Source organism: Callithrix jacchus, chromosome 12 (genome assembly GCF_049354715.1).
Source record: "Callithrix jacchus isolate 240 chromosome 12, calJac240_pri, whole genome shotgun sequence".
In the NCBI taxonomy this organism is placed as follows: domain Eukaryota; kingdom Metazoa; phylum Chordata; class Mammalia; order Primates; family Cebidae; genus Callithrix; species Callithrix jacchus.
This window is the reverse complement of record NC_133513.1, coordinates 50,703,795-50,728,086: the sequence shown is the minus strand read 5'-3', so window position 1 is coordinate 50,728,086 and position 24,292 is coordinate 50,703,795. Positions and strand designations below refer to the sequence as shown.

The following is a 24,292-nucleotide window of genomic DNA, read 5'->3' as shown; positions in this document are numbered from 1 at the left end:
AGGTGAGAACAGATGAGGCTGGGACAAGAGGTCCCAGCCTGGTTCCCAGGTATGGGACTTGATGGCCACCTAGCTGGCCAGGATGGGAAATGTAGCAGGGACCAGGGCAGTGAGGGAGGCTCTGGGTCCCCGCCCCACAGAAGAGACAAACCGGAGGCAGGGCAGCCCTCTCCCCTGAAGTTCCTGCTTCAGCTGCTTCAGAGACAGACCCAGAGCCTCCACCAGCAACCCAGCCACAAGGGAGGCCTGAGTGTTCCCGTGTGATGGGCTTTCATGGAGCTGGGCCCTAAGGAGGTCACAGCCATGGAGTGCAAGAACTCCTCTCAGCTGCTGAGACCCAGGACTACCTGCCTTTTCTGTCCCCTCCCCTGGGCCATCCGTCCCCCTCCCCCTCCGCAGGCTCACCCCTTGGCTCCCTGGTTTCTCTTTCTCTGCCTCTCTCTGCCCGCCTCTTTGTCCTTCCTTTCTCTGTCTCTCTCTGTGACCATGTCCTCAACAACTCTTTCCCTTCCTCTCCTGGGCTGTTTCTCTATGCTTCTCCGCAGCCCCTCTGCCCACCTCAGTCCTCCCATCTCTCTGGTTTCCTCTGTCCTGTTTCTCTCTCGCCTTCCCTCGGTGTGTGGATCACTGTTCGGCTCTCTGGACGTCTCCCTCCCTCCAGCTCCCTTGGTTCTCACCGTAGTTGGTTCTGTCTCCCTTGGTTCTGTCTCTGTCTCTTCCATCTCTCCTTCTCTCCCCCTGGGCCCAAATCGGCTTCTCTCCATGACTCCATCCTCCCATCTCCACCGCTCTCTTCCTTCACCCCCACCTTCTCTCCCTCTCCCTTCTCTCTCTGTTTCAACCCCTCTCTCTGTCCTCATCTTTCTTTTTCTCTCTGTTCTTCCCCTCCCTCTCTCATCCCTTCTCTCTGCCTGTCCCCTCCACGGACTGACCTCATCCCTGTGTTCTCTCCTCCTCTCCAGGCCCACTCAGTGAGCCTCTCACCACCGCCCTCTGCCTATCACACAATTTAAAAATTACAGGAAGATGGTGGGGGGCACAGGACTCACTGAGAAATGTCTACCCCCAGAGTCGGTGCTACCGCGGGCAGCTGGGTCAGTGGGGAGAGGGCTCTGACAACCCTTAGCCTCTGCGAGGCTCCTCACTGGCTCCACAGCTGCTGCTGGGCCCCCTTCTACTCCCTGTTAGGAGAAGGTGGCCCCCTCATGAAGATAGATTCCTGTCTATCTGCTCACAAGGCACCACTGGCAGTCACTAGGCACTCAGTGACTATTTCTAGAATGAATGAGCACAAAAACCTCCACCCATGGCTTGAGACAGGATATTCCCCACCCCAGAAGGTGGCCTCAGGCCCTTCCCAGTCAACACTCCCCGAAGGGTAACCCTGCTTCTGTGTCCAGCACGGCAGTATCTGCCTGGGTTTGAACCATGTATGAGGAGTCACACCTGGTATACCCTGGGGTGTGAACTGGTCCTCCAGGAAGCAGACGCCCAGAAAGGCAGGACTGTGAGTGTTTATTAAGGGAAACACCATGGAGGTGAGAGAGAGGAGGTAGTACTGGGCGTGGAGCACAAAATAGGCTGGAGACTTTTCCAAGATATCAAGGCCCAGGAGACCCTCAAATTTCAAAATTATCCTGTAAGGTAAAAAGATTTTGGTTTATTTCTAGGAGACCTTCTTTTGCCCAGTACACATTTTGTCTTCTATGAACTATCTGTGCCCCTGATGAATACTTCTGAGTGTGGCTGCATCTGTGTCTGGAGAATAATTGTCTACAGATTACAGATATCAATCTGAGTTTAACTGTGTGTGCATTTTTATAATCTCTTCATCCCGTAAGGATCTGAATTCTCATCTTGGAGACAGGTGCTTTCCCTTAGTTTTGAAACAGAGACTGGAAATCCCAGGGCCTGAGCTGTTATACCCTAAGGTTTGTTTGATGAACTTCAATAAAGATCTTTTGCTGACCTTCTGAGGACGTTTTCATTCAACCAGTCGGGGCTGGGGGCTCTCCCACACCAGCTATTCTGCAAGATGCTTTCCTATGGGCTTGGCCTCCTTGTCCTCATCATGACCTCATAACCGCATCATTCCCAGCTCATTTGTGAGAAAGCTGGGGCTCTGAGCCCCACTGAGAGTTGGTGTCTGGGCTCAGGCAGCAAAGACACAGGGAAGGGGAGGATTTTGCATGCCAAGGGTAGGAGGTGCAAAGCTGAGCATCGCGGGTGGGAAGGAGAGGGTGCTGGGGATGAGAGGATGCCAGAGCAGCTCAGGACTGGCCTTGAGTTCCCTGCCAGAGTCAGCCTCATTCTGAAGGCCAAGGCCGCAGCTCCACTGAAACAGACCCAGCCTCATTGTTAGTCTCCTTGGGCCATAAAAACTCAGGGAAACAGGGCCCCTTGACAGAACCGAGTTACATTCTCCAGACCTCTAGACATTCATCCACTCTGATCCAGAGCCTTCACACACCCAGGGAAAGAATCATCTCTCCTACAGATAATGGACTAAAGGCTGTAGGGCAACGGCGAAGTGCCGGGCGGGGTGGTTCTCTGTGCACACTGTGCTATCTGAGCTCTCCCATGGCAGTTTCGTGTGGCCCTCACGCAGCCTCCACGCTCCCGCTCACACTGCTTGCCCGGCCAGGAGCAGCCTTCCAGCTCCACCTGAGTTCAACAAACCCCATGTGACACCTCCCCTCTTCACCTTCCACGGCCTCCTGTTTATTCCCAGGAGATTCTGTCACCTCCTTCTGCACCCTGGGTCCCCTCACTTGTGCTTCCATTAGTGGTGGCCAGAAGCTCTGTGCCCTTCAGTGTGGGTCTCTCTGCCACAGGACACAGGACGCCCTGCAAGCCAGGGAGGGGTCTCATCCCTCACAGAGCGGGCCATAGGGCCCAGGTTCCACACACGCCTGCAAACTGGTATTTCTGGCTCCTAGAAACAATCTCTGGTTGGGCACAGTGGCTCACGCTTGTAAACTCAGCACTTTGGAACCAAAGTGGGCAGATGGGATGAATCCAGGAGCTTGAGACCAGCCTGAGCAACATGGTGAAATGCAGTCTCTACAAAAAGCAAAAAAAACAAAAAGAGAAAGAAAAAATAGCCAAGCGTGGTGTTGCACACCTGTAGTCCTAGCTACTCTGGAGGCTGAGGGGGAAGGATCACCTGAGCCCTGGAGGTGTAGGTTGCAGTGAGCCAGGATTGCACCACTGCACTCCAGCCTGCGTGGCAGAGTGAAACTCTGTTGCCCCCATCCAAGAATAAAACTCTCTTTCCTCATCTACAGAAGATACCTGCTGCCAACGTCATGATGAGGAAATAATGCAACTGACTTGTACTCTCAGAAACTGGAGCAAAGTGACCACTTCCTCAGCCAGTGCTACCCTTGTATTGCAAAGCTCTGCAGTACAATCTGTGACATTTCTATTTATTCAAAAAAGGAAAGATGTATCCGTTTTGCAAGTCAGTTCATACCGTTCAGATAAACTCAAGTGGTATAGGTGGAGACGGTGGTTGAAGTCCCAGTGGCCACATGGGTAGAGGAGGTGGTTGAGGTCCCGGAGGAGTCGGTTCAGACAGCAGAAGCCCATCAAGTGGAGGAGGTGGCGGATGTACTGGAAGAGACCCTGGTGGAGGAGATGGCTGAAGTCCCAGAGGCCACGAGTGGAGATTATTGACGTAGCAGAGGAGATTCATTTGAACATTGTAGTTGATGGGCCAGAGGCCACCCAGGTAGAAGAGGTGGCTGAGGATCCAGAGGTTACTAAGTGGAGAAGTAGTCAGAGGTCCCAGAGGCCTCACAGCACAAAAAGATGGATGAGGTCCCAAAGGAAAGACAGTTACAAAAGGTGAATGAGGTCCTGGAGGACAGGCACATGTAGGAGGTGAATGAGGTACCCAGAGACAGACATATGCAGCAAATGGATGAGGACCAACAGCTGCAGGAGGTGGATGAGGTCCTAGGGACCAACAGTTGCAGGAGGTGGATGAGGTCCTAAAGGACAGACACCTCCCAGAGGTGTCCTCCCAGAGGACAGATAGATGTAGGAGATGAATGTGCTTCCAGAACACAGACACATGCAGGAGGTAGAAGAGGTCCTGGAGGACAGACCCTTGTAGGAGGTACATGAAGTCCCAGAGGACAGACACGTGCTGGAGGTGAATGAGATCCGGAAAGAACCATGGCCACAGGAGGTGGATGAGGTCCTGGAAGATACTCAAGTGGAGGAGGTAACTGAGTTCTCAGAGGACACTCAAGTGGAGCTCGTGGTTGAGTTCCTAGAGGACCCTCGGGTGTGGCAGGTGGTTGAGTTTCCAGAGGACACTCAAGTGGAGCTGGTGGTTGAGCTTCCAGAATGAGGGCAGAGGCTCACAGTGAGTGTCAACCTATTACATAGCTTAAAAAGTCGATATTGGCCAGGTGCGGTGGCTCACGCCTGTAATCCCAGCACTTTGGGAGGCTGAGGTGAGCAGATCACCAGAGATCGGGAGTTTGAGACCAGGCTAATGTGGTGAAACCCCATCTCTACTAAACATACAAAAATTAGCTAGGTGTGGTGGCGCACACCTGTAGTTCCTCCTACTTGGGAGGCTGAGATGAGAGAACTGCTAGAACCCAGGAAATGGAGGTTACATGAGCTGAGATCACACCACTGCCCTCTAGCTTGAGCTACGAGAGCGAAACACTGTCTCAAAAAAAAATAAATAAGTCCATATTTATTGAGTGAATGGAAAAACAAGGTGAAATTGGACCCTCGGTGGTTTTGGAGAAGAATAGGACCAGGTGCAAATCCCTGTATTTCTGGTTTCCACTCCATGCCTTGAAAAGTTACCTGACCTCGTCTTACCCTCAGTTTCCTTCTCTGTAAAATAGGAGCAATAAAGGTTCCATTCCTCATTTGGGTTTCTCAAAGCTTCCATGAGATAATACATATAAAACATCCAGTTAGTTTGCATTTATTATTATTCCTTCATCAACATTTTCATCATCATTTTTACTATTATTGTATATACAATCCTGTGCCTGGAACCCAATGGGCATTTGACAATTACTAACAACTTATTATTCTTATATTAGTAATGCTATTCCCGTACTATTGCACAAGGCCTTGCCTATAGAAGGCGTTGAATAAGCACCTTTTACTAAACAGATGCATGTATGTTCTGGGGCCACGTTTCTGAGATGCCATTCTGGCCCCACCCCTTAGTATCTGTGTGATGTGGACAGTTACTCAAGCTCCTTCTGCTTCTCTTTCCTCATCTGTAAAGAGTAGAAGACCTCTTAGATTATTCCATTCTGTGAGAGTGAAACTATTTGGCATATAGTAAGTGCTCACTAAATATAATCTGTCATTCTTATCTTCAGAGCTACAGAGAGGCCACTGTGCCCCCAGGTCACGGTACCATGTAAGTGCACATGCACACTATGCCCTCCTTCCACCAAGGTTGCCCAGGCAAAGCCTGGAAGTTTCCTTGGCACCTGCATTCCTAGTGCCCACGCACAGACACGATGATTTCTGTGTTCTTCTCACCTCCCCTCGAATCGGGTCTGGGCTGCTCAGACCAGCTGACTCTGCCACTGCTGGGTGCTCCGCCAAAGTGCTCTCCATCTCTGCAGGCCCAACGTGGCACCTGGAGAATGAAGGGTTCTGGGGCAGATGCCAGGGCTGGGGTGAACGAAGTCCTCAAATCTCCTGCTTTAGATAGTCACAGCTTTCCTTGGCACAGAGGATAGAGGTCATAGGAAGCCAGAGACCCCTGACCTGTCTGTGCCATGGGGCCCAAATGTGAAGATCTGGACATCATAGGCTGAGAAATACAGGACTCCGGTCAGGGCTTCTCGCCTCACGGCCTGTACTGACAGAGGAGGGGGAATGCTTAGTCCCCTCGGCTCTTGGCCCAAGCAGCTTCCCGCAACGGGAAATCTCGTGAAAGCCTCCAACTTGGTCTTAAACAGTTATACAAATTCTGCTCACTATTTCCCATTGGATCAGCATGATTTTTGGCTTTTATTATATATATTTAAGGGATAAAACATGACGTTTGGATGTACATGCACATACCAACACCGTGACCACACTCAGGCACACTAGTATATCCATCATCTCACATAATTACCTCTTTTTTTCTTTTGTGGTGAGCGCATTTAAAATCTACTCCCGTGCACATTTCCAGTACATCATGTTTTATGATTTTTATAAAAATCCCATTCATTTCTCTAAAATGTCCAAGAGAAATTGTTACTGTAGCATAACGTGACATTTAAAAAATCATGTAGGGATTAGGAACAGGGGCTGAGAGCCAGACTACCTCAGTTCAAATCTGGACTGTGCCCTGTGCTATCTTCCAGACTTGAGGCAAATTTCCTTACTGGTCAGCCAACCGGTTTCCTCATCAGTAAAATAGGGATAATAATCGCATCTCCCTTCCAGCATTGACAGGTGAGTTCTATAAAGCACTAAGAACAGTGTTTTCACATAGGAAGTACTCCACGTTAGCTAAGTAATTATAATAAATAATAGCTTTATAATAGTGAATAGATTTATAATAACAGATTTATCGATCTATTCTTAATAGATGTATTGTATTCACAGAATTATACTATATAGATTCATAATAATAATAAATAAAAATAAACAATAGCTAAAGGTTAGCTGCTATTATTATTACCATATTTGTCCTGTGACATTTTGTGGTGCATTAGAGGAGCACAGACATGAAAAAAGCTCCCCGAACCCTTGGGGACCCAGACAGTCTCCCTCCCTAATCCCGTTCTCCCACTTTAAATTGTCTTATTATGGCTCCTCCTCCAGAGCCTCTTGAATTTCATTTTGATTGATTCTTCTGTATGGAGGGGTTAAGGAGTTTCACCAAAACCTGGGATCAGAACACTGTAGACACGGCTCTATACAGATTAGTCTGAGGGTCCGTTCCCAATACATGAAAAAATATCTGGGCAAGCAAGATCCCATGGGGCATGTGAGGGTGACCACAGCCAGCCCAGCATCAACCACATCTACCCAGAGGCATCAATGACATCCTCACCCTCCCCAGGAACTGGATGTAGACCTCTTCCTCCACAGTTGCTCTGTCCCCAGTGTGGCAGAAGTCTCCACATTCCACTCTGGCTGTCTTCTCCAAGTGGCCCTGCAGAAAAAAGAAAGCTCCTTTGTTGAATTCAGAGGCACTGAATTCAGAGGTGATGAGCCACAGCCTCAGGTTCCAATCTGGGTTTGAATTCTGCCTCTGGTTCTACCTGGCACCTGGGCAAGTTCTGCTGTCTCTCTGAGTCTATTTTCATTACATACAGGCACACAATGCATGCCACTGCTCCATGAGTGGTTGTGATTAAACTAATTCCGAGGACCATTTAAAAAATATCAATTCACTTTTGTGTGACACTACACTAGAATAAAATTCCCATTATAGTGTGAACCTTTTCACTGCTATAAGCTCAGCATTCACACAGCATCTGAACAGATGATAGGGGTCAATAAACATTTGCCGAGGTGTGTGGATCATGAGATCAAGAGATCGAGACCATCCTCAGCAACATGGTGAAACCCCATCTCTACTAAAAATATAAAACGTAGCTGGTGGCATGCGTCTGCAGTCCCAGCTACTCAGGGGGCTGAGGCAGGAGAATTGCTTGAACTTGGGAGGTGGAGATTGCAGGGAGCTGAGATCACGCCACTGCACTCCTGCCTGGTGACAGAGTGAGAGTTTGTAACAACAACAACAACAACAAGAAACTGTAGTAATAAGAAGAGTGTGGTGTTGGCTAAAGATAGATGCTCCATTGCAATAGAATGGAGAGTTCTGAAAGAAGCCCTCACATATATTGTTAATTGATTTAAGCATAAATGCCAAAATCATCCCATGGGGAAATGTCAGTATTCAACAAACGGTGCTGGGAAACTTGATGTCCACTTGCAAAAGAATGAAGGTGACTCAAAATGAATCAAAACCCTTCTAGTGAGAATGTAAAATGCTGCAGCCATCATGAAAGTGGTTTTGTAGTTTATTCCAAAAAGTTCAATCATGCAATTACGACAGGACCCAGCAATTCCACTTCTAGGTCTATATTCCCAAGAAGTAGAAGCAGAAACTTGAACACACACTCAAATGCCAGTGTTCATTGCAGCATTATTCATATTCACAAAAAACAAAAGGAGGAAATAACCTAAATGCCCATTAGGAGATGACTGGATACACAAAATGTGGTAGATACACACAGTGGAGCGTTATTCACACTTACAGAGCAATTACATTTCGTTACATGCTACAACACGGATGAACCTTGAAAACGTTACGTGAAGTGAAACAAACCAGACACCAAAGGGCAAGTGCTGTGTGATCACACTTATATGAGGCGCCTAAAATAGGCAAATTCATAGAGATAAAAGGTAGCCTAGAGGTTTGGTGAAGCTGGGTATGAAGGTGGAAAGGATGGGTTGACCCAGTGTGTGGCAGGTTCAGAGGCAGGCGTTTTGGGATGGGGACCCTGAGTATGTCTATGGACTAAGGGAGCAGAACTAGCAAAAAGTAGATTAGAGGTTACCAGGTGCTGGAGACAGGAGCAGTGAGGTGTTATTATGTAGAGTTTCCACTAGGATGGTAAAAATGTTCTGAAGATGGATAATAGTGATGGTTGTATAACACTGTGATTTTACTTGATGATATTGAATTATACACTCAAAACAGGTGAAATTTTGGTGACACTGAATTGTACACTCAAAAATGGTGAAACGAAAACATTTTATATTTTGTGTAAATAAGAAGGAGAACAAAAACAAAGAAGTCTCGATGGAGGCATGCCAGCATTTCATGGACACGTAGATTTGGGTGTATATTAGGACATCTTTGGAAAATACAGATGTTATGCTCAATTAAAAAAAAAAAACACGTCAGCCAGTGCCGTGGCCTATAGTCCCAGCACTTTGGGAGGCTGAGGCAGGGGAAACACCGGAGCCTGGGAGTCTGAAACCAGCCTGGGCAACAGAGTGAGACCTCATCTCTACAAAAAATAAAAATCTTAGCTGGGCATGGTGGTGCATGCCTGTGGTCCTCGCCGCTTGGGAGGCTGATGTGGAAGGGAGAATCACTACTTACTGAATGCTATACTCACTACCTGGGTGACGGGACTATTCTTACCCCAGACCTCGGAATATGCAGCATATTTATGTAACAAACCTGCACATGCACCCTGTGAATCAAATTTTCTTAAAAAAAAGACTTTTTGCTCTATTCTACAGTAAGAAGGAGTAATACAATAAATAAATTTTTTAATTATTATGAATAATTCATAAAAATAGTAAGCAGAAAATAAAACTAAACATGTAAATGCTGGGTTTTTTTTTTTTTAGTAAATTTGTAGCACATTAAACTATTAAAGCTTAAAATTCATCAAGACCTTTTGGGACACTCCCCACAGAGAGGGAGAATTTGGCATGAGGGAGGGAAGTGTGGAGTCAGTGTTGCTTGTGGTGCTTTAGGTCTCAGGTGCAGAGTGTGGTACAGAATATAATATGGTGAGGCAGGAGGAGATATTGACATAGAGGCAGGAAATGAGTTATGGGAAGTGCAGTTTGAGGTGCTGGAGAGATGATCAGATGTGGATTTGACCAACTGGCAGGTTGGAAATGTTTTGCTAGCCTGGGAGAATCAGCTTGGACAGGGAAGGCCAGACCCTTGGTACAGTTTTGACGGCCACCTGCATTGATATACTTGCTGAGAAAAATGGAAATAAAGGAAATGGCCTAGGAAGGAGAGGAAAAGTAAGGGCAGACCACTAGAGGACTGCAGTATTCAGGAGCCAGCAAGGTGAAGCAGAGGTGGCTGCAGCAAACGGAGAATGTTCTTTGGTGAAGTTGGCTATGAAGGTGGAAAGGATTGGTTGACCCAGTGTATGGCAGGTTCAGAGGCAGGCATTTTGGGATGGGAACCCTGAGTATGTCTATGGACTAAGCGAGCAGAACTAGTGAAAAGTGAGATTGAAAATACAGAAGAAAATGCATGATAGGCTAAAGATTAATAGAGAAAAGCTCTTTATCAAAGGTCAGGAAATAGAACAGGATCTGCAGTGGTTGTGCGGAGGGGGTGAATTCTGAGGGGCGGAGGGGCAGGTCTGCCTCTGAGAGGGAAAGCAAGGGTGTGAGTGGAGACAAAAGAAAATTTGGGGACCAGCCGCACCGGCTCACACCTGTAATCTTGGCATTTTGGGAGGCTAAGGTGGGTGGATCACCTGAGGTCAGGAGTTTGAGACCAGCCTGATCAACATGGTGAAACTCCATCTCTCCTAAATACAAAAAATTAGCTGAGTGTGGTGGCACATACCTGTAATCCCAGCTACTTGGGAGGCTGAGGCAGGAGAATCGCTTGAACCTGGGAGGTGGAGGCTGCAGTGAGCTGAGATTGGGCCATTGCTCTTCAGCCTTGGCCACAAGAGTGAAACTTCATCGCAAATAAAAGAAAATTTGTGGGTGAAGGGACATACATAGATGGAGTTCAGGTAGGTGACGAATTGTCATTGTGATGTACTCATCATAAAAACAGCAGCAGCAGCTGTCACTAATAGAGTGTTTTCTAAGTGCCAGCCTCAGAGCTAAGTACTTTACACATTTTGCCTCTATCACCTCATTAATATTATCAGAATTTTATGCAGTAGTAATAATTAACATTTTTATTTGACAAATAAGGAAACTGAGGCTCAGAGTGGTATATAACCTGCTAGTAAATTTCAAAGGTGGAATAAGAAGCTAGATCTGTCATATTCCAAGGGCTCTATTTTTAAACACTTCATCATATTATGAACACATGCACACGCACATACACAGAAACACACATACACATACATACATACACATACATAACACAGACCCACGCATACAGACACACACACACACACACACACACACACACACACACACACACACTAGCTGCTGGCCCTGGCAGAGTCAGGATCCAGAATCAGGAGACTTGGGCTTGTTGTGCTTGCTTCACTGTTTCAAAACGCACATCCTGGGTCCCAGGTCTACAAAGGCTGATCCACAGGCCTGGAGGATGGCCTGGTAATATGCATTTGCTTCAAGGTCACATCTGGATGTGACTCAGATACAAAGACTCAGTTTCAGTCTTCGACACTTTAAGAAACCCAGACCCAGGATTACCTTAGGCTCATGGGCTTCTTTGCTTAATAAGTTATTTTTTAGCAGGGTCCAGCTTTTGGCCTGGAAACATGGATTTTTTTTCTGGAATTTTGTTGATAGAGGAAGGTAAGTCTTCTTATCTGTACGATGACCTTGGCATCAAACTGTGGCAGGCAATGAAGGCCGCACACCCTGCTGAGGTGGGAGGGTTGCTTGAGCCCTGGAGGTTAAGGCTGCAGTGAACTGTGATTGCAGCACAGCACTCCAGCCTGGGCGACACAGAAGGACCCTGTCTCAAAACAACAACAAAACAGATATCTGTATTCCTTCATTTCACCAGGAACCATCTATAAGCACTGCGTAAGTTCAGATTTGGGTCAGGTTGCTGTGACAAAGATGGCTAAAATTACAGAGGTTTGAGCAACTTGGAAATTGATTTCTCTGCCATATGACGCATGGAAGACAGTCCAGGGCAGATAGAGTGTCCTGCGATGTTGGGAACTCAAGTGTTTGCATATTTTTTCTCTATCATCCTCCTGTGCATTTGCCATCCCAGCAGATTGATGCAGCTGCATTAACTCGGGTCGTCACATCTGCCTTCCAGCCAGGCATGGAGAAGGAAGGGAAGCAAGAAGGAGAACCTCCTCTTCCTAAAAGAACAGCTTTATTGACAGATAATTCAAACACCATGAAATGTACAATTAAATGTTTTGTAGTGTATTTACAGAGTTGTGCAACCACCTCCACAATCGACTTTAGAACATTTTCATCACTCCAAAAGGAAACCCCACACCTATTAGCAGTTCCTCCCCATTTCCGCTCAATGCCCTCAGCCCTAAGCAATTACTCATTTACTTTCTGTCTTACAGGTTCGCCGTTCTGGGCATTTCATACCAATTGAATACACCATATGTTCTTTGGTGAATGTCTTCTTCTACTTAGCATAAGATTTTAAAGATTTATCCACATCACAGCATGTAACAGTACTTCATTCCTTTTTATTGCTGAACAATATTCCATTGTATGGATGTACTACATTTAATTTACCAGTTGATGGACATTTGAGTGGTTTGCACTTGTTGGCCATGGTGAATAATGCTGCTATGAACATTTGTGTACAAGGTTTTGTGTAGACATATGTTTTCATTTCCTTTGGGTCTACACTGATAAATTAAATTGCTGAGTCAAATAGGAACTCCATGTTGAACTTTTTTTTTTTTTTTTTTAATGAGACAGAGTCTTCTGCTATCACCCAGGCTGGAATGCAGTGGTGCAATCTGGGCTCACGGCAACCTCTGCCTCCTAGGTTCAAGTGATTCTCTTGCCTCAGCTTCCTGAGGGTCTGGAATTACAGGAAGGTGTCACCATGCCTGGCTAATTTTTGTAATTTTAGTAGAGATGGGATTTCACCATGTTAGCCAGGCTGGTCTCAAACTCCTGACGTTAGGTGATCCGCCCACCTCGAACTCCCAAAGTGCTGGGATTACAAGTGTGAGCCACCATGCCTGGCTGTAACAGGTTTTCGTATGAAATTTGATCATCTATTTTACTTGAAAGAGCCAAAAACCAAGATACTCTTGAAGAACAAGATAGGTAAGTTACTGCACCAGACATCTAGCAGATAACTAGAGAGCTATACTAATTAAGACAGACTGTTCACACAATTACACAATGATAGACAAATTAAATAACGACACAAAATAAGGAGGCCAGAAGCCAGCTCTCCTTTGCATAGAAATTTGACTCATGACTGAATGGTAATTGCAGATCTGTGAAGAAATGATGGGCTCCCAGAAGTACCAGGAAAATTGTTATCCTTATGGGGAAAGAGGGAGTCAGGGCTCTGCTTCATACCATAGAAAAAAATTGACTTTAAATGCTTAAATGTGAAAAATTAAAACTGTAAAACTTTTAGAAGAAAATATCTATCATGAGAATGATTTTTTAAGCTCAGAAAGTGAAATAAATACCGAAAAGTGCTGATGGATATAACTACTGCATTTGTCTGCTATTGCTGCATGACCAATCCTCCAATTTAGCAGCTTAAAACCATCTGTCACCTCGTGGATCTGTGAGGCAGAGACCCAGGCGTGGTGTGTCTGGGCTTTCCGCTCTGGTCTTGCCAGCTTCAATCAAGCTGCGGCAGGGCTGTTCTCACCGGGAGCCCTGAGTCCTCTTTCACTTTCACATGCTTGTGGCAGATTTAGCTCCCTCTAGCTGTAGGATGGAGGCTCCTCGGTCTCAGTTCCTGGAGGCCATCCGTACTGCCACTGCCACTTAGTCTCCATCTTCAAAGCCAGCGTTGGCCAGGCACAGTGACTCAATCACCACCTATAATCCCAGCACTTTAGAAGGCCAAGGGTGGGCAGATCACTTGAGGTCAGGAGTTTAAGACCTGCCTAGCCAGCATGGCAAAACCCTGTCTCTCGTAAAGAAAATACAAAAATTACCCGGGCATGATGGCATGTGCCTGTAGTCCCAGCTACTCGGGAGGCAGATGCTCGAGAATTGCTTGAACCCAAGAGGCAGAGGTTGCAGTGAGTGGAGATTGCACCAGTGCATGCCAGCCCTGGTGACAAAGCTAGACCCTGACTCAAAATAAATAAATAAAAGCCATCCAGATTTGCTTGCCCTGTTTTTCCTGCACTTTGAAACTTTCAAGGTTTCTGTCTCTGGTCTCTAGACCCCAGACTGAAGGGACCATGTGATGAGGCTGAGCCCACCTAGATAATCTCCCTCTTGATTAACTCATATGCAGCCAGTTAGTAACCCTAGTCACTCCTGCAGGATTCATTTTGCCATAGGTGCCACATGATCACAGAAGCGATATCCTGCTATAGTCACAGGTTCTGTCCACTCTTCAGGGGGCATCATAAAAGGGTGAGGGTCGTGAGAATTCTGCCTACCACAATTACATTATAATTAATAGCTTCTGTTCTTCAAATGACACTATGAGAAAGTGAAAGGGGGCCAGGTGCAGTGGCTCATGCCTGTAATCCCAGTACTTTGGGAGGCCAAGGCAGGTGGACCACTTAAGGTCAGGAGTTCAAGACCAGCCTGGCCAACATGGTGAAACCTCATCTCTACTAAAAATACAAAAATTAGGTGGGTGTGGTGGCGCACACCTGTAGTCCCAGCTACTCGGGAGCCTGAGGCATGAGAATCACTTTAATCTGGGATTCGGAGGTTGCAGTGAGCTGAGATCATGCCACTGCACTCCAGCCTGGGCAACAGAGTGAGACCGAGCCTCAAAAAAAAAAAGAAGGAAAAGAACATGAAGAAAGTGAAAGGCAAGCTATGGCATGGGATATAATACTTACAATACACGTAAGTGATAAAGGAGTTGTTTCTAGAACACATATTTTATTTATTTATTTAGAGATGATGTCTCACTTGGTCACCCATGCTGGACTGCAGTAGTGCAATCATGGCTCACTGTGGCTTTGACCTCCTAGGCTCAAGATCCTCCACCCTCAGCCTCCCAAGTAGCTGGGACTACAGGCACATGACACCATGCTCAGCTAATTTGTATACTTTTGTGGAAACTGGAGTCACACTGTGATGCCCAGGCTGGTCTCAAACTTTGGGGTTCAAACAATCCTCTTAACTCAGCCTCCCAAAGTGCTGGGATTACAGGTATGAGCCATTGCATCTGGCCAAGAATATATATTTTAAATCTTACATATTAATAAGAAAAAAGACAAAACAATAGAAAAAGAGACAAATGAAATAAACATATCTTCCCAGAAGAAACTAAAAGTATCAACTAATGTATGAACATGTGTTTTTTTAATTGTGAAAACATTCAGTGTCCAGTGCTTGGTCTTCTCTGCTCTGGGAGACCCAGGTGACTCTGCCACAGCCTTTGTTGCTCTGTGACCCGTGGGTGCCGCGAGATCCACAGGGAAGACGTGGGGACGTCCTAGAAGCTGGGAAATGAAGAGTGAAGAATGTAACCGCACATGGACGGATGGTCTTTTCCATAACATAATGCCTGCCTCTCAAACTCAAATTCCAAAGAGAATCATTTACAAGTTCATTGCAGTCTCCCTGGTTGATCATTCTCCCTAATCACCACTCGCTACCCTGTAAAGGAATTGTCTACGTTTCCCATCTCCTCCTTACCCTATGAAAAAGTGTATATCAGCTTCTGTACCCCATCAGGAGGTTGGGAAATCACTGATTCTCCCCTGCCTGTACATTAATAAATTTGTATGCCTTTTTCTATTAAGAATCAATGAAAACTCAGTAAGACAACATTTTACCCCACTATAATAGCAAATGTTTAAAAATCTGACAATATCAAGCCTTTACAGGGAATCATAGTGTTACCTGTGGCGAATTTGTATGGGGCTGCAGCAACCTCAGTTCTTGCTTTCTCAGAAGAAAGAATTTGACCAAGGGGCATAATAAGGCAGAGTGAGAGACCGAAGCAAGTTTTAGAGCGGGAGCGAACGTTTATTTAAAAACTTTAGAGCGGGAACAAAAGGAAGTAAAGTACACTTGGAAGAGGGCCAGGTGGGTGATTTCACAGATCAAGTGCACTGTTTGACCTTTGACTTGGGTTTTTATATGTTGACATAGTTCCAGGGTTTTACATCCCTTCTCCCCCAGTTCTTCCCTGGGGCTGGGCTGTACACATGTGCAGTGGCCGGCTGGCAGCTGGGAGGTGAGCACGCAGTGTGTTTCCTGGAGTTGTGTGCATGCTCACTTGAGGCATTCTTCCCTCACTAGCTGAGTGTCCCTGGGAGTTAAGCTCCACCATTTGCCTCTTAGTGTGCATGCTTGAGCTCACTCTCCCAACTCCTGAGATCTTATCGGGAAGCTGCTGATCACCAGTTTCAAGTTTTTTCTGTCTATTGGGAAACTGCCTTTCCCTGGTGCAGGCTGCAACCAATTATTAGAGACAGTTTAACAATTGCCTGACCATGACCTGATGGTTGCCTGACACTCCTGGTGAGGGTGGGGTAGGGGTGGGTCCCTCTCCTGTCCTGCTCATGTCTGACTAGTTACCTATAACAATCAGAACTCACATACTTGTGATGTGAGTTTAAATTGGTGCAACCTCTTTGAGTAACAAATTGGGATGATCTATAAAGTTGGAAATATACACCCTCTACAACCCAAGAGTTTCATCCCTGGGTATGTAATTGACAGTAAAGCATGCATGGCTGGTTACAGTGGCTCACACCTGTAATCTCAGAACTTTGGGAGTCCAAGGCGGGAGGATTGCTTGATCCCAGGAGTTCAAAACCAGCCTGAGGAACACGGCAAAATCTCACCTCTACAAAGATATACAAAAATGAGTCGGGAGTGGAGGTGCATGTCTGTAGTCTCAGCCACTCAAGAAGGCTGAGATGGGAGGAGCAATTCAACCCCAGGAGGTCAAGACTGCAAGGAGCTGTAATCATGCTACTGCATTCCTGCCTGGGTGACAAAGTGAGACCCCATCTCAAAAAAAAAAGAGAGAGAGAAGAAGAAATCCATGCACACGGATATTCTAGCCAGAAAAACAAACCTGGAGACAATGGCAAATAATTTAAATGTCCATAAACTGTAGGATGTTGTAAATAAGTTACATAACAAATAATATGTAATAAATTATAGAATACTTTAAAGGTAATTACGTGGTTCTTTTTTTTTTTTTGAGACGGAGTTTTGCTCTTGTTACCCAGGCTGGAGTGCAATGGCGCAATCTCGGCTCACCGCAACCTCTGCCTCCTGGGTTCAGGCAATTCTCCTGCCTCAGCCTCCTGAGTAGCTGGAGGATTACAGGCACGCGCCACCATGCCCAGCTAATTTTTTGTATTTTTAGTAGACACAGGGTTTCACCATGTTGACCAGGATGGTCTCGATCTTTTGACCTCGTGATCCACCCACCTCGGCCTCCCAAAGTGCTGGGATTACAGGCATGAACCACCGCGCCCAGCCCAGTTCTATTTCTTAAAGTTGGTGGAAACTATGACACAGGTGTTTGTTTCACTCTTCCTTCAAGAAGTCTTTCCAATTACTCTGTCCCTTCCCCTGACCAGACGTCAGAGGCAGACAGGCACTTAAAGATCAGAAACTCAGCCCTTGGCTTCACCAACAAGGGGGTGAGAGGAGATATATGTCAGGGCTTCCCTTGAAACCCTCCTCTTTGTCTGCATAGGATGCCCTCTTCTTTTCCTTCTCATACCCATCTGCCAACATCCTCTTCATCTTTTAAGGATCTTCTGGATCCTCAGAGACCACCCTGGTCTGTCTACCTGTTGAGAAAACTCAAGTTCAGAGAGGCTGAAGGATAAGCTTAAGGCACGCAGTCATTAGGAGGCAGCCTTGGCTCTCTGGAATCTGTTTTCTCTTTAACAGCAGCATCCAGGGCTGATTTATGTCTGTACCTGTAGCACTGTTGAAGACAGTTCCTTGTAAATAGGAGGTGCTCAGTAAATGCCATCTCCTCCCTCCTGATCTTTACTGAGTTTAAAAGAGCTTTGTAAAACGATGGCTACTTTGATGCTGCTAACATAGAAATGACCAGCAGATGGCAGAATTTAGCTTTCCCAGCTCTCAACTTTGCAATTGCCGGTTTAAGGCGAGAAAAGTTGGTTTTAGGCTGGGCGCGGTGGCTCAAGCCTGTAATCCCAGCACTTTGGGAGGCCGAAACGGGTGGATCACGAGGTCAAGAAATCGAGACCATCCTGGTCAACATGGTGAAACCCCGTCTCTATTAAAAATACAAAAAATTAGCTGGGCACGGTGGCGCGTGCCTATAATCCCAGCTACTCAGGAGGCTGAGGCAGGAGAATTGCCTGAACCCAGGAGGCGGAGGTTGCGGTGAGCCGAGATCGCGCCATTGCACTCCAGCCTGGGCAACAAGAACGAAACTCCGTCTCAAAAAAAAAAAAAAGTTGGTTTTTCCTTTCCATTCTCCAAACTCTGCTGTTGTCAGTGTCTGCCAAATGCCCACTGCTCCCATTGGAAGCCTCATACTACTACTTTGCTGAAAAAGCATCTTGAGCATCTGCAGAAGCTCTGATTTGAGACTTGGTGGCAAGAGGGGGCACAAGGACACACAATTAGGTCATGAAGCCTTTTTTTTTTTTTTTTTTTTGAGTCAGGGTCTCACTTTGTAGCCCAGGCTAGAGTGCAGTGGTGCAATCTCGGCTCACTGCAAGCTCCACCTCCTGACTTTAAGCAATTCTTCTCCCTCAGCCTCCCAAGTAGCTGGGATTACTCGTGTGTGCCACCACACCTGGCTAGTTTTTTGTATTTTTAGTAGAGGTGAGGTTTCAGTATGTTGGCCAGGCTGGTCTCAAACTCCTGACCTCAGGTGATCCGCCTATCTCAGTCTCCCAGAGTGCTAGGATTACAGGCATGAGCCACTGCGCCTGATTGGACATAAGAGCTTTTCCCCTCCACAGAGCTCAATGAAATGCTGGTTCTCACCACATCCCTGAAATACCATGGGCAGCAAGGGCATCTTAGGGTTCTGCTTTTCAACTGAAGAAACAGACTCCAAGAGACAGGCTCAAATTCACAGCAAGTTCAGATTTTCTGACTTGCCACCCCGTGTTAGTTCTCAAAAACATACCTCAAGGCATGTTCAGCCTGTATGTGCAGAAAGGAGACCAGAAAGTTTTTTAAAACCCCAAAATGCTATATTGTAAATAATCAAGGAACAGCACAGAAAAGAGCATTGGGGCTCAGAGGAGCAGACTACACCATTTTCAGGGTTGGGGAGGGTGAGAAATTATGGAGTCAGAAAAGAGTTGTTGAAAACAGGGGAGCTCTCACCCTTAAAAACAGTCAAGACATGAACAAGAAAAGGAGCAATGGTGGAAATTCTAGACCAGGACGGCAAATGTATGGCTTGGGGCTGCTACTCTCTTTCACCCTCCCCTGTCCCCTGGACCCCATACCCATAACAGACATCCGCAATCAATCGTGGGATTCTTTCCTCTTGAGCTCAGGGCTTGCCCAGACATCAGTAATCAAGCGTGGGATTTTTCCCCCTTGAGCTCAGTCAGGGCTTGCCCAGAATCCATTGTGCACAGTGCACCAGGCTTCCTCTACCAACTAGTAGAAGATGGCACCAGAGGAAGCTTGTTGCTCCTCCTCACCCTGCCCTATTGCCTCCCTGGTGGCCACAATTTACTGTGCACTTACTGTGTGTCTGGAGTTGTGCTGAGCTCTTTATACATACCTTTCATTTAATCCACTTACCACATTCTCAGGAGTTAGGCATCCTTTTCTCCACAAATGAATCCTCCAGATCCCTGCCTGTAGATTGCAAATTTGGTTGCTCACTCTCTGGGGACTGGGGTCCCACCATTCAGTATGTAGATTGTGGCTTAATCCTTGTGTTTAAACTTGACCCTATCTCCTCCTCCCAAATCTGTGTGGCTCACACCTCCCATTGTACAGTTTCTTCAGTTCAATTTATAAGACAAATATACTCTCCCTTCTCCCCTGGGTGGAGGGGACTCCTGGCTGAAAAGGGTAGGAAAAGTGGTCTAGGGTTTCCACTTATGCCCCTGTTTTGCTGTTTAGAGCCTCACACTGTACCTCATCTTTTTAAGTGTGGAGGCTTTCTGAGACTCTGGGGGTGGAGGGAGAGAATCTGTTGGCTTCTCATTTTCTTCCTCTGGGGCATCCAAGTTAAAGCATCTACCATTCTTCCAAGTCACCTCTCCATTGTATACTATCTCCAAAATAAGTGCCAAAATTCTTAATTGCTGTTTTCTCCTCTCTTGCTCCTGTGCTATTTTACCTGTGCTATTTTACAGGATTTTACCTGTGCTGTTCCTTGACTGCCATTTTATTAGAATTTGGGGAGAAAAAGGAAATAAACTTGTGTTGCAAATCAACCATGTTTCATTGGACATCCATTTCTCTCTCTTTTCATAACACCCAATCGGTGAATGTTGGCACTTCTGGAATTATCTTTCATGTCTATGATCTTTTCCATTTTCTATTTATTTATCCCAGTCTGCTGTTTTCCGGGAGGATTCCAGTCTTTCAGTTCACTAATTAGCTCTTCAGCTGCATACATTCCACTGCATAGCTCATGCACTCAGGTGGTTTTATTTTTTTAAACTGTGAATATATTTGTATTTTTTATTTTCATGACAAGCAATACAAACTGAACACATTGTTCATCTCTAACATCTCTAATTGATTCTTTTCCATCCTTTCTCATTTTAGAATATTAATTATACTTACTTCAAAGCATATTACTGGTTGTCTAGTTTTTCTGTTTAATCTTCAGATCTGGAGCCAGACAGCTGAGGTAAAATTGTGGCTTCTCATGTTAAGCTAAGTGACTTTGGAGAAAATTACCTAATCACTTGACACTTCAGTTTCTTCCTTTGTAAAATGGTTATAAAAATACCTTATAAGATATTCATGTGTCAGGCACTATTACAAGCGTAAAATAGTCCTACTTCATGTTTGCAATAGTGCCTTAAACATAAACGCTCAGTAAATATTAGGCATGGTTATTATGTTTCCTCAGGTGGAAGTCTCCCTTTCATGGTGGTGCTTCTCAAATGATATTTTTTGACAGTGAACTCATCTTTACCCATGAGATTTTCTGCAAGAAATCTGCTGGCCTGGTTGCTGTGAGGGAGGGCTGGAAATCACTGGAGGAGCTTGTGCTCCGTGTTGCTTTCCAGGAGAGTGCGGAGCAGGCGGCACTAACAGGTGGACCGGCCCTGCTCTCACAGCTGGTCTTTGGGGCGTGGCTGCTGCTTACTCTTCCTTGGCTTTGCCAGGCATATGGGGCTGTGTCCTGTCTCTCATTCCCTGACATAGCTCCTACCAGGAGACAGACACTGTCGTCCTGGTCATCTTGTCTGCCGGGGTGGGGTTGACGGAATATTCAGGGTCAATCCATCTAGCTCCTTCCATGGGTGTACTTGTCTAAGGGAAGTCAGAGAATTTATAGAAAAGATAGGAATCGAGCAGAATCTTGGAGAATGAGTAGGAGCAGCCAAAGTGAAAAGAGGAGCAAATGTCATTGTGGGTTAGGGAGAGGCCTGAGCGCAGGTGTGCAGAGAGGAGACAGGGTGGGGCGAGGGGATACAAGCAATGCGACGTTTCAAAAGCGGCAAGCGTTGTAAGGGAGAGGAGGACGTGACGGTCTTATGTATCATGCTAAGGGGCTGAACTTGATTCTGGAGAGCCTCTGATGGTGTAAGAAAGTGACACAGGCTGGGTGCAGTGGCTCATGCCCATAATCTCAGCACTTTGGGAGGCTGAGGTGGGAGAATCACTTGAGCACAGGTGTTCAAAACCAGCTGCCTGCGCAACATACCGAGACTCCATCTCTTAAAAAAAAGGGGGGGGGAAGAAGGAAAGTGACATAGTCAGAAGTGCATCTTGTGCACTGTGGAAGTTAGATTTGAGGGGAGTAAGACTAGAGTCTAGAAGACCAGTCAGAAAGCTCCCGCACAAGTTCAGGCTAGAAACTACAAGGGCCTGAAAATTAGCACAGCAGCATGTAAGGAATGGAGAGCAGGAGGCAGATTCAACAAATATTCTGGAAGCAAAATCTATAGATAAGAAGGATTTTCTAATATTGTTTTATTTAGAAATAATAGAAAGACACTTCAATCTTCTTCCACTGTGGCCATATGCTTTTTTCTTTTCATTTGTATTTTCTGCTTAAGTAGGCCATATGCTTTTTAAAAATTTACAGAACTAACCTATTTTAACTGCAGATAGTTAATCCCATTGGTACTAGCATGCAAATTCTTTTTCTTTTTTTAATTTTTATTGCATTTTAGGTTTGGGGTACATATGGAGAACATGTAAGATAGTTGCATAAGTACACACATGGCAGTGTGATTTGTTGTCTTCCTCCCCTTCAGCTATATCTGGCATTTCTCCCCATGCTATCTCTCCCCAGCTCCCCACCCCCTGCTGTCCCTCCCCTATTCCCCCCAACAGACCCCAGTGTGTAGTGCTCCCCTCCCAGTATCCATGTGTTCTCATTGTTCAACACCCGCCTATGAGTGAGAACATGCGGTATTTCATTTCCTGTTCTTGTGTCAGTTTGCTGAGAATGATGTTCTCCAGGTTCATCTATGTCCCTACAAAGGACACGAACTCATCATTTTTGATGGCTGCATAACATTCCATGGTGTATATGTGCCACATTTTCCCTGTCCAGTCTATCATCGATGGGCATTTGGGTTGATTCCAGGTCTTTGCTATTGTAAACAGTGCTGCAATGAACATTCCTGTGCATGTGTCCTTATAGTAGAACGATTTATAGCCCTTGGGATATATACCCAGTAATGGGATTGCTGGGTCAAATGGAATTTTTATTTCTAGGTCCTTGAGGAATCGCCACACTGTCTTCCACAATGGTTGAACTAATTTACACTCCCACCAGCAGTGTAAAAGTGTTCCTATTTCTCCACATCCTCTCCAGAATCTGTTGTGGAGATTAGATGGCATTCTAACTGGCATGAGATGGTATCTCAATGTAGTTTTGATTTGCATTTCTCTAATGACCAGTGATGATGAGCATTTTTTCATATGTTTGTTGGCCTCATGTATGTCTTCTTTTGTAAAGTGTCTGTTCATATCCTTTGCCCACTTTTGAATGGGCTTGTTTGTTTTCTTCTTGTAAATCTGTTTGAGTTCTTTGTAAATTCTGGATATCAGCCCTTTGTCAGATGGGTAAACTGCAAAAATTTTTTCCCATTCTGTTGGTTGCAGATTCACTCTAATGATACCATCTAAACATAAAACAAATGCTTGCAGGAGTTCTACTAAAATTTCAAAAGCATCATGCCTGCCTGTCCACTGAGAACGGCAGATTTCCTTCAGTTCTTTACCCCTTTCTTTACTGTTCTGAAAAAGAACTGAAATTACATTGTCAAGTTCTAAAAGCAGTTCTGGTGATCGATGGAAAAAAGAACAAGCTTCCTCAATTGTTCCTAACGCAACAGATACTCCCATAACAGGTACTGATTTTGCCAACCACATATTTAAGGCACAGAAAGAGCGAAGTGTGTAGATAGCCTGGGGATATTTCTCTAAAAGTCGAGAAGCAACAACTTTCATTTTGGAAGAAAATCCACTAGACACAATGTAAGACTGGCCACGACAATACTTTATACTTAATCCCCATTTCTCAGTTATCATAGTGTGAAATTTCACAGCCAAAATTTCGGCATCAGCTTCATAAAGCAGGAAGCCTACAAATTGCTCTCCTAGGTTATGAGATTCATCAACAAACATCACCAGCACAGGCAGGTGCTCTTCCCCTGCTATGTCCACTACGTCGTCAGTGATAATGGAAAAGAAGTGTGAGTCTCTCACTTCCCTGAGAGTTTCTTCCCGAATACAGCTCTCACAGATCTCTAGCATCTGCCTCTGCTGTGTTTTTGAACAAAACAATGTGTGAACTGCTGTTGTCTCAAAGCGTTTTCTCAGGACCTCTTCGCCAGAATTTATCTGGCACTCCAGCAGTGCTTGAAAGTTATGTGGAGTAAAGAGACCTTCTGGGATTTCATCAGCCTCATGTCCATCCAGAGGTATATTTTGCTTTCCCATAAGAATCAAGATTTCAAATAGAAATTTTAGGTATTCTTTGTTTTCCTTCTCTTCAAGGGTTAGAGGTAAAATGTCCTCATCTTGCCTTTCACCCCTTTCTTCACTGGGATTCTGAGCATTGCTATTGTTGGTTTCTTTATGTTTTTGTTCCTGTTCAGAAATTTCATCAATTTTTTTCTGTTTCGGTGTCCTGATTTCGTCTTCACTCAGTTCTCTTGTTCGTTTTCTGTGTCTACTATGTGGGTTGTTCGAATGACTGGTAAGATCAAATATTGTTGGTAATGCATTCTCTCCCAATGACTTCACAAGTATCTGCTTCAATTAATTTTGAGAAATAAAATAACCCAATCATTCTTTAGTTTTCTGATGCCTCTGCAAAATGTATAGTTCTACAGATCATAGAGGTCTCAAAATGTTTGGCACATAATCGATAATGTTTATTTAGTGGATCAGGTGTTTTATCTTCTAAGTCTGCTCTCCTACAATTCTCCACCCACTTCTGGCATCTGGCTGGGTCCCGCGGGAACCTAAAGAAGGCCAGGTCGGCCTGCATGCTCTTTCGCGTTCAGTTGCGGGCAGCGCAGAAGTTTGGCAT

General features: G+C 45.5%; 1 protein-coding gene across 1 annotated transcript; it reads right to left on the bottom strand.

Annotated features, from left to right (window-relative positions):
* Positions 1-1,122: 1,122 nt before the first annotated feature.
* On the bottom strand, positions 1,123-24,292 carry LOC144578803 (52 kDa repressor of the inhibitor of the protein kinase-like). Its single transcript, XM_078346852.1, is given in 8 exon segments — positions 1,123-1,181; positions 1,456-1,637; positions 3,476-3,627; positions 5,533-5,632; positions 5,764-5,852; positions 7,046-7,147; positions 22,864-23,997; positions 24,068-24,292. Coding segments are annotated over 8 exon segments (2,043 nt in total).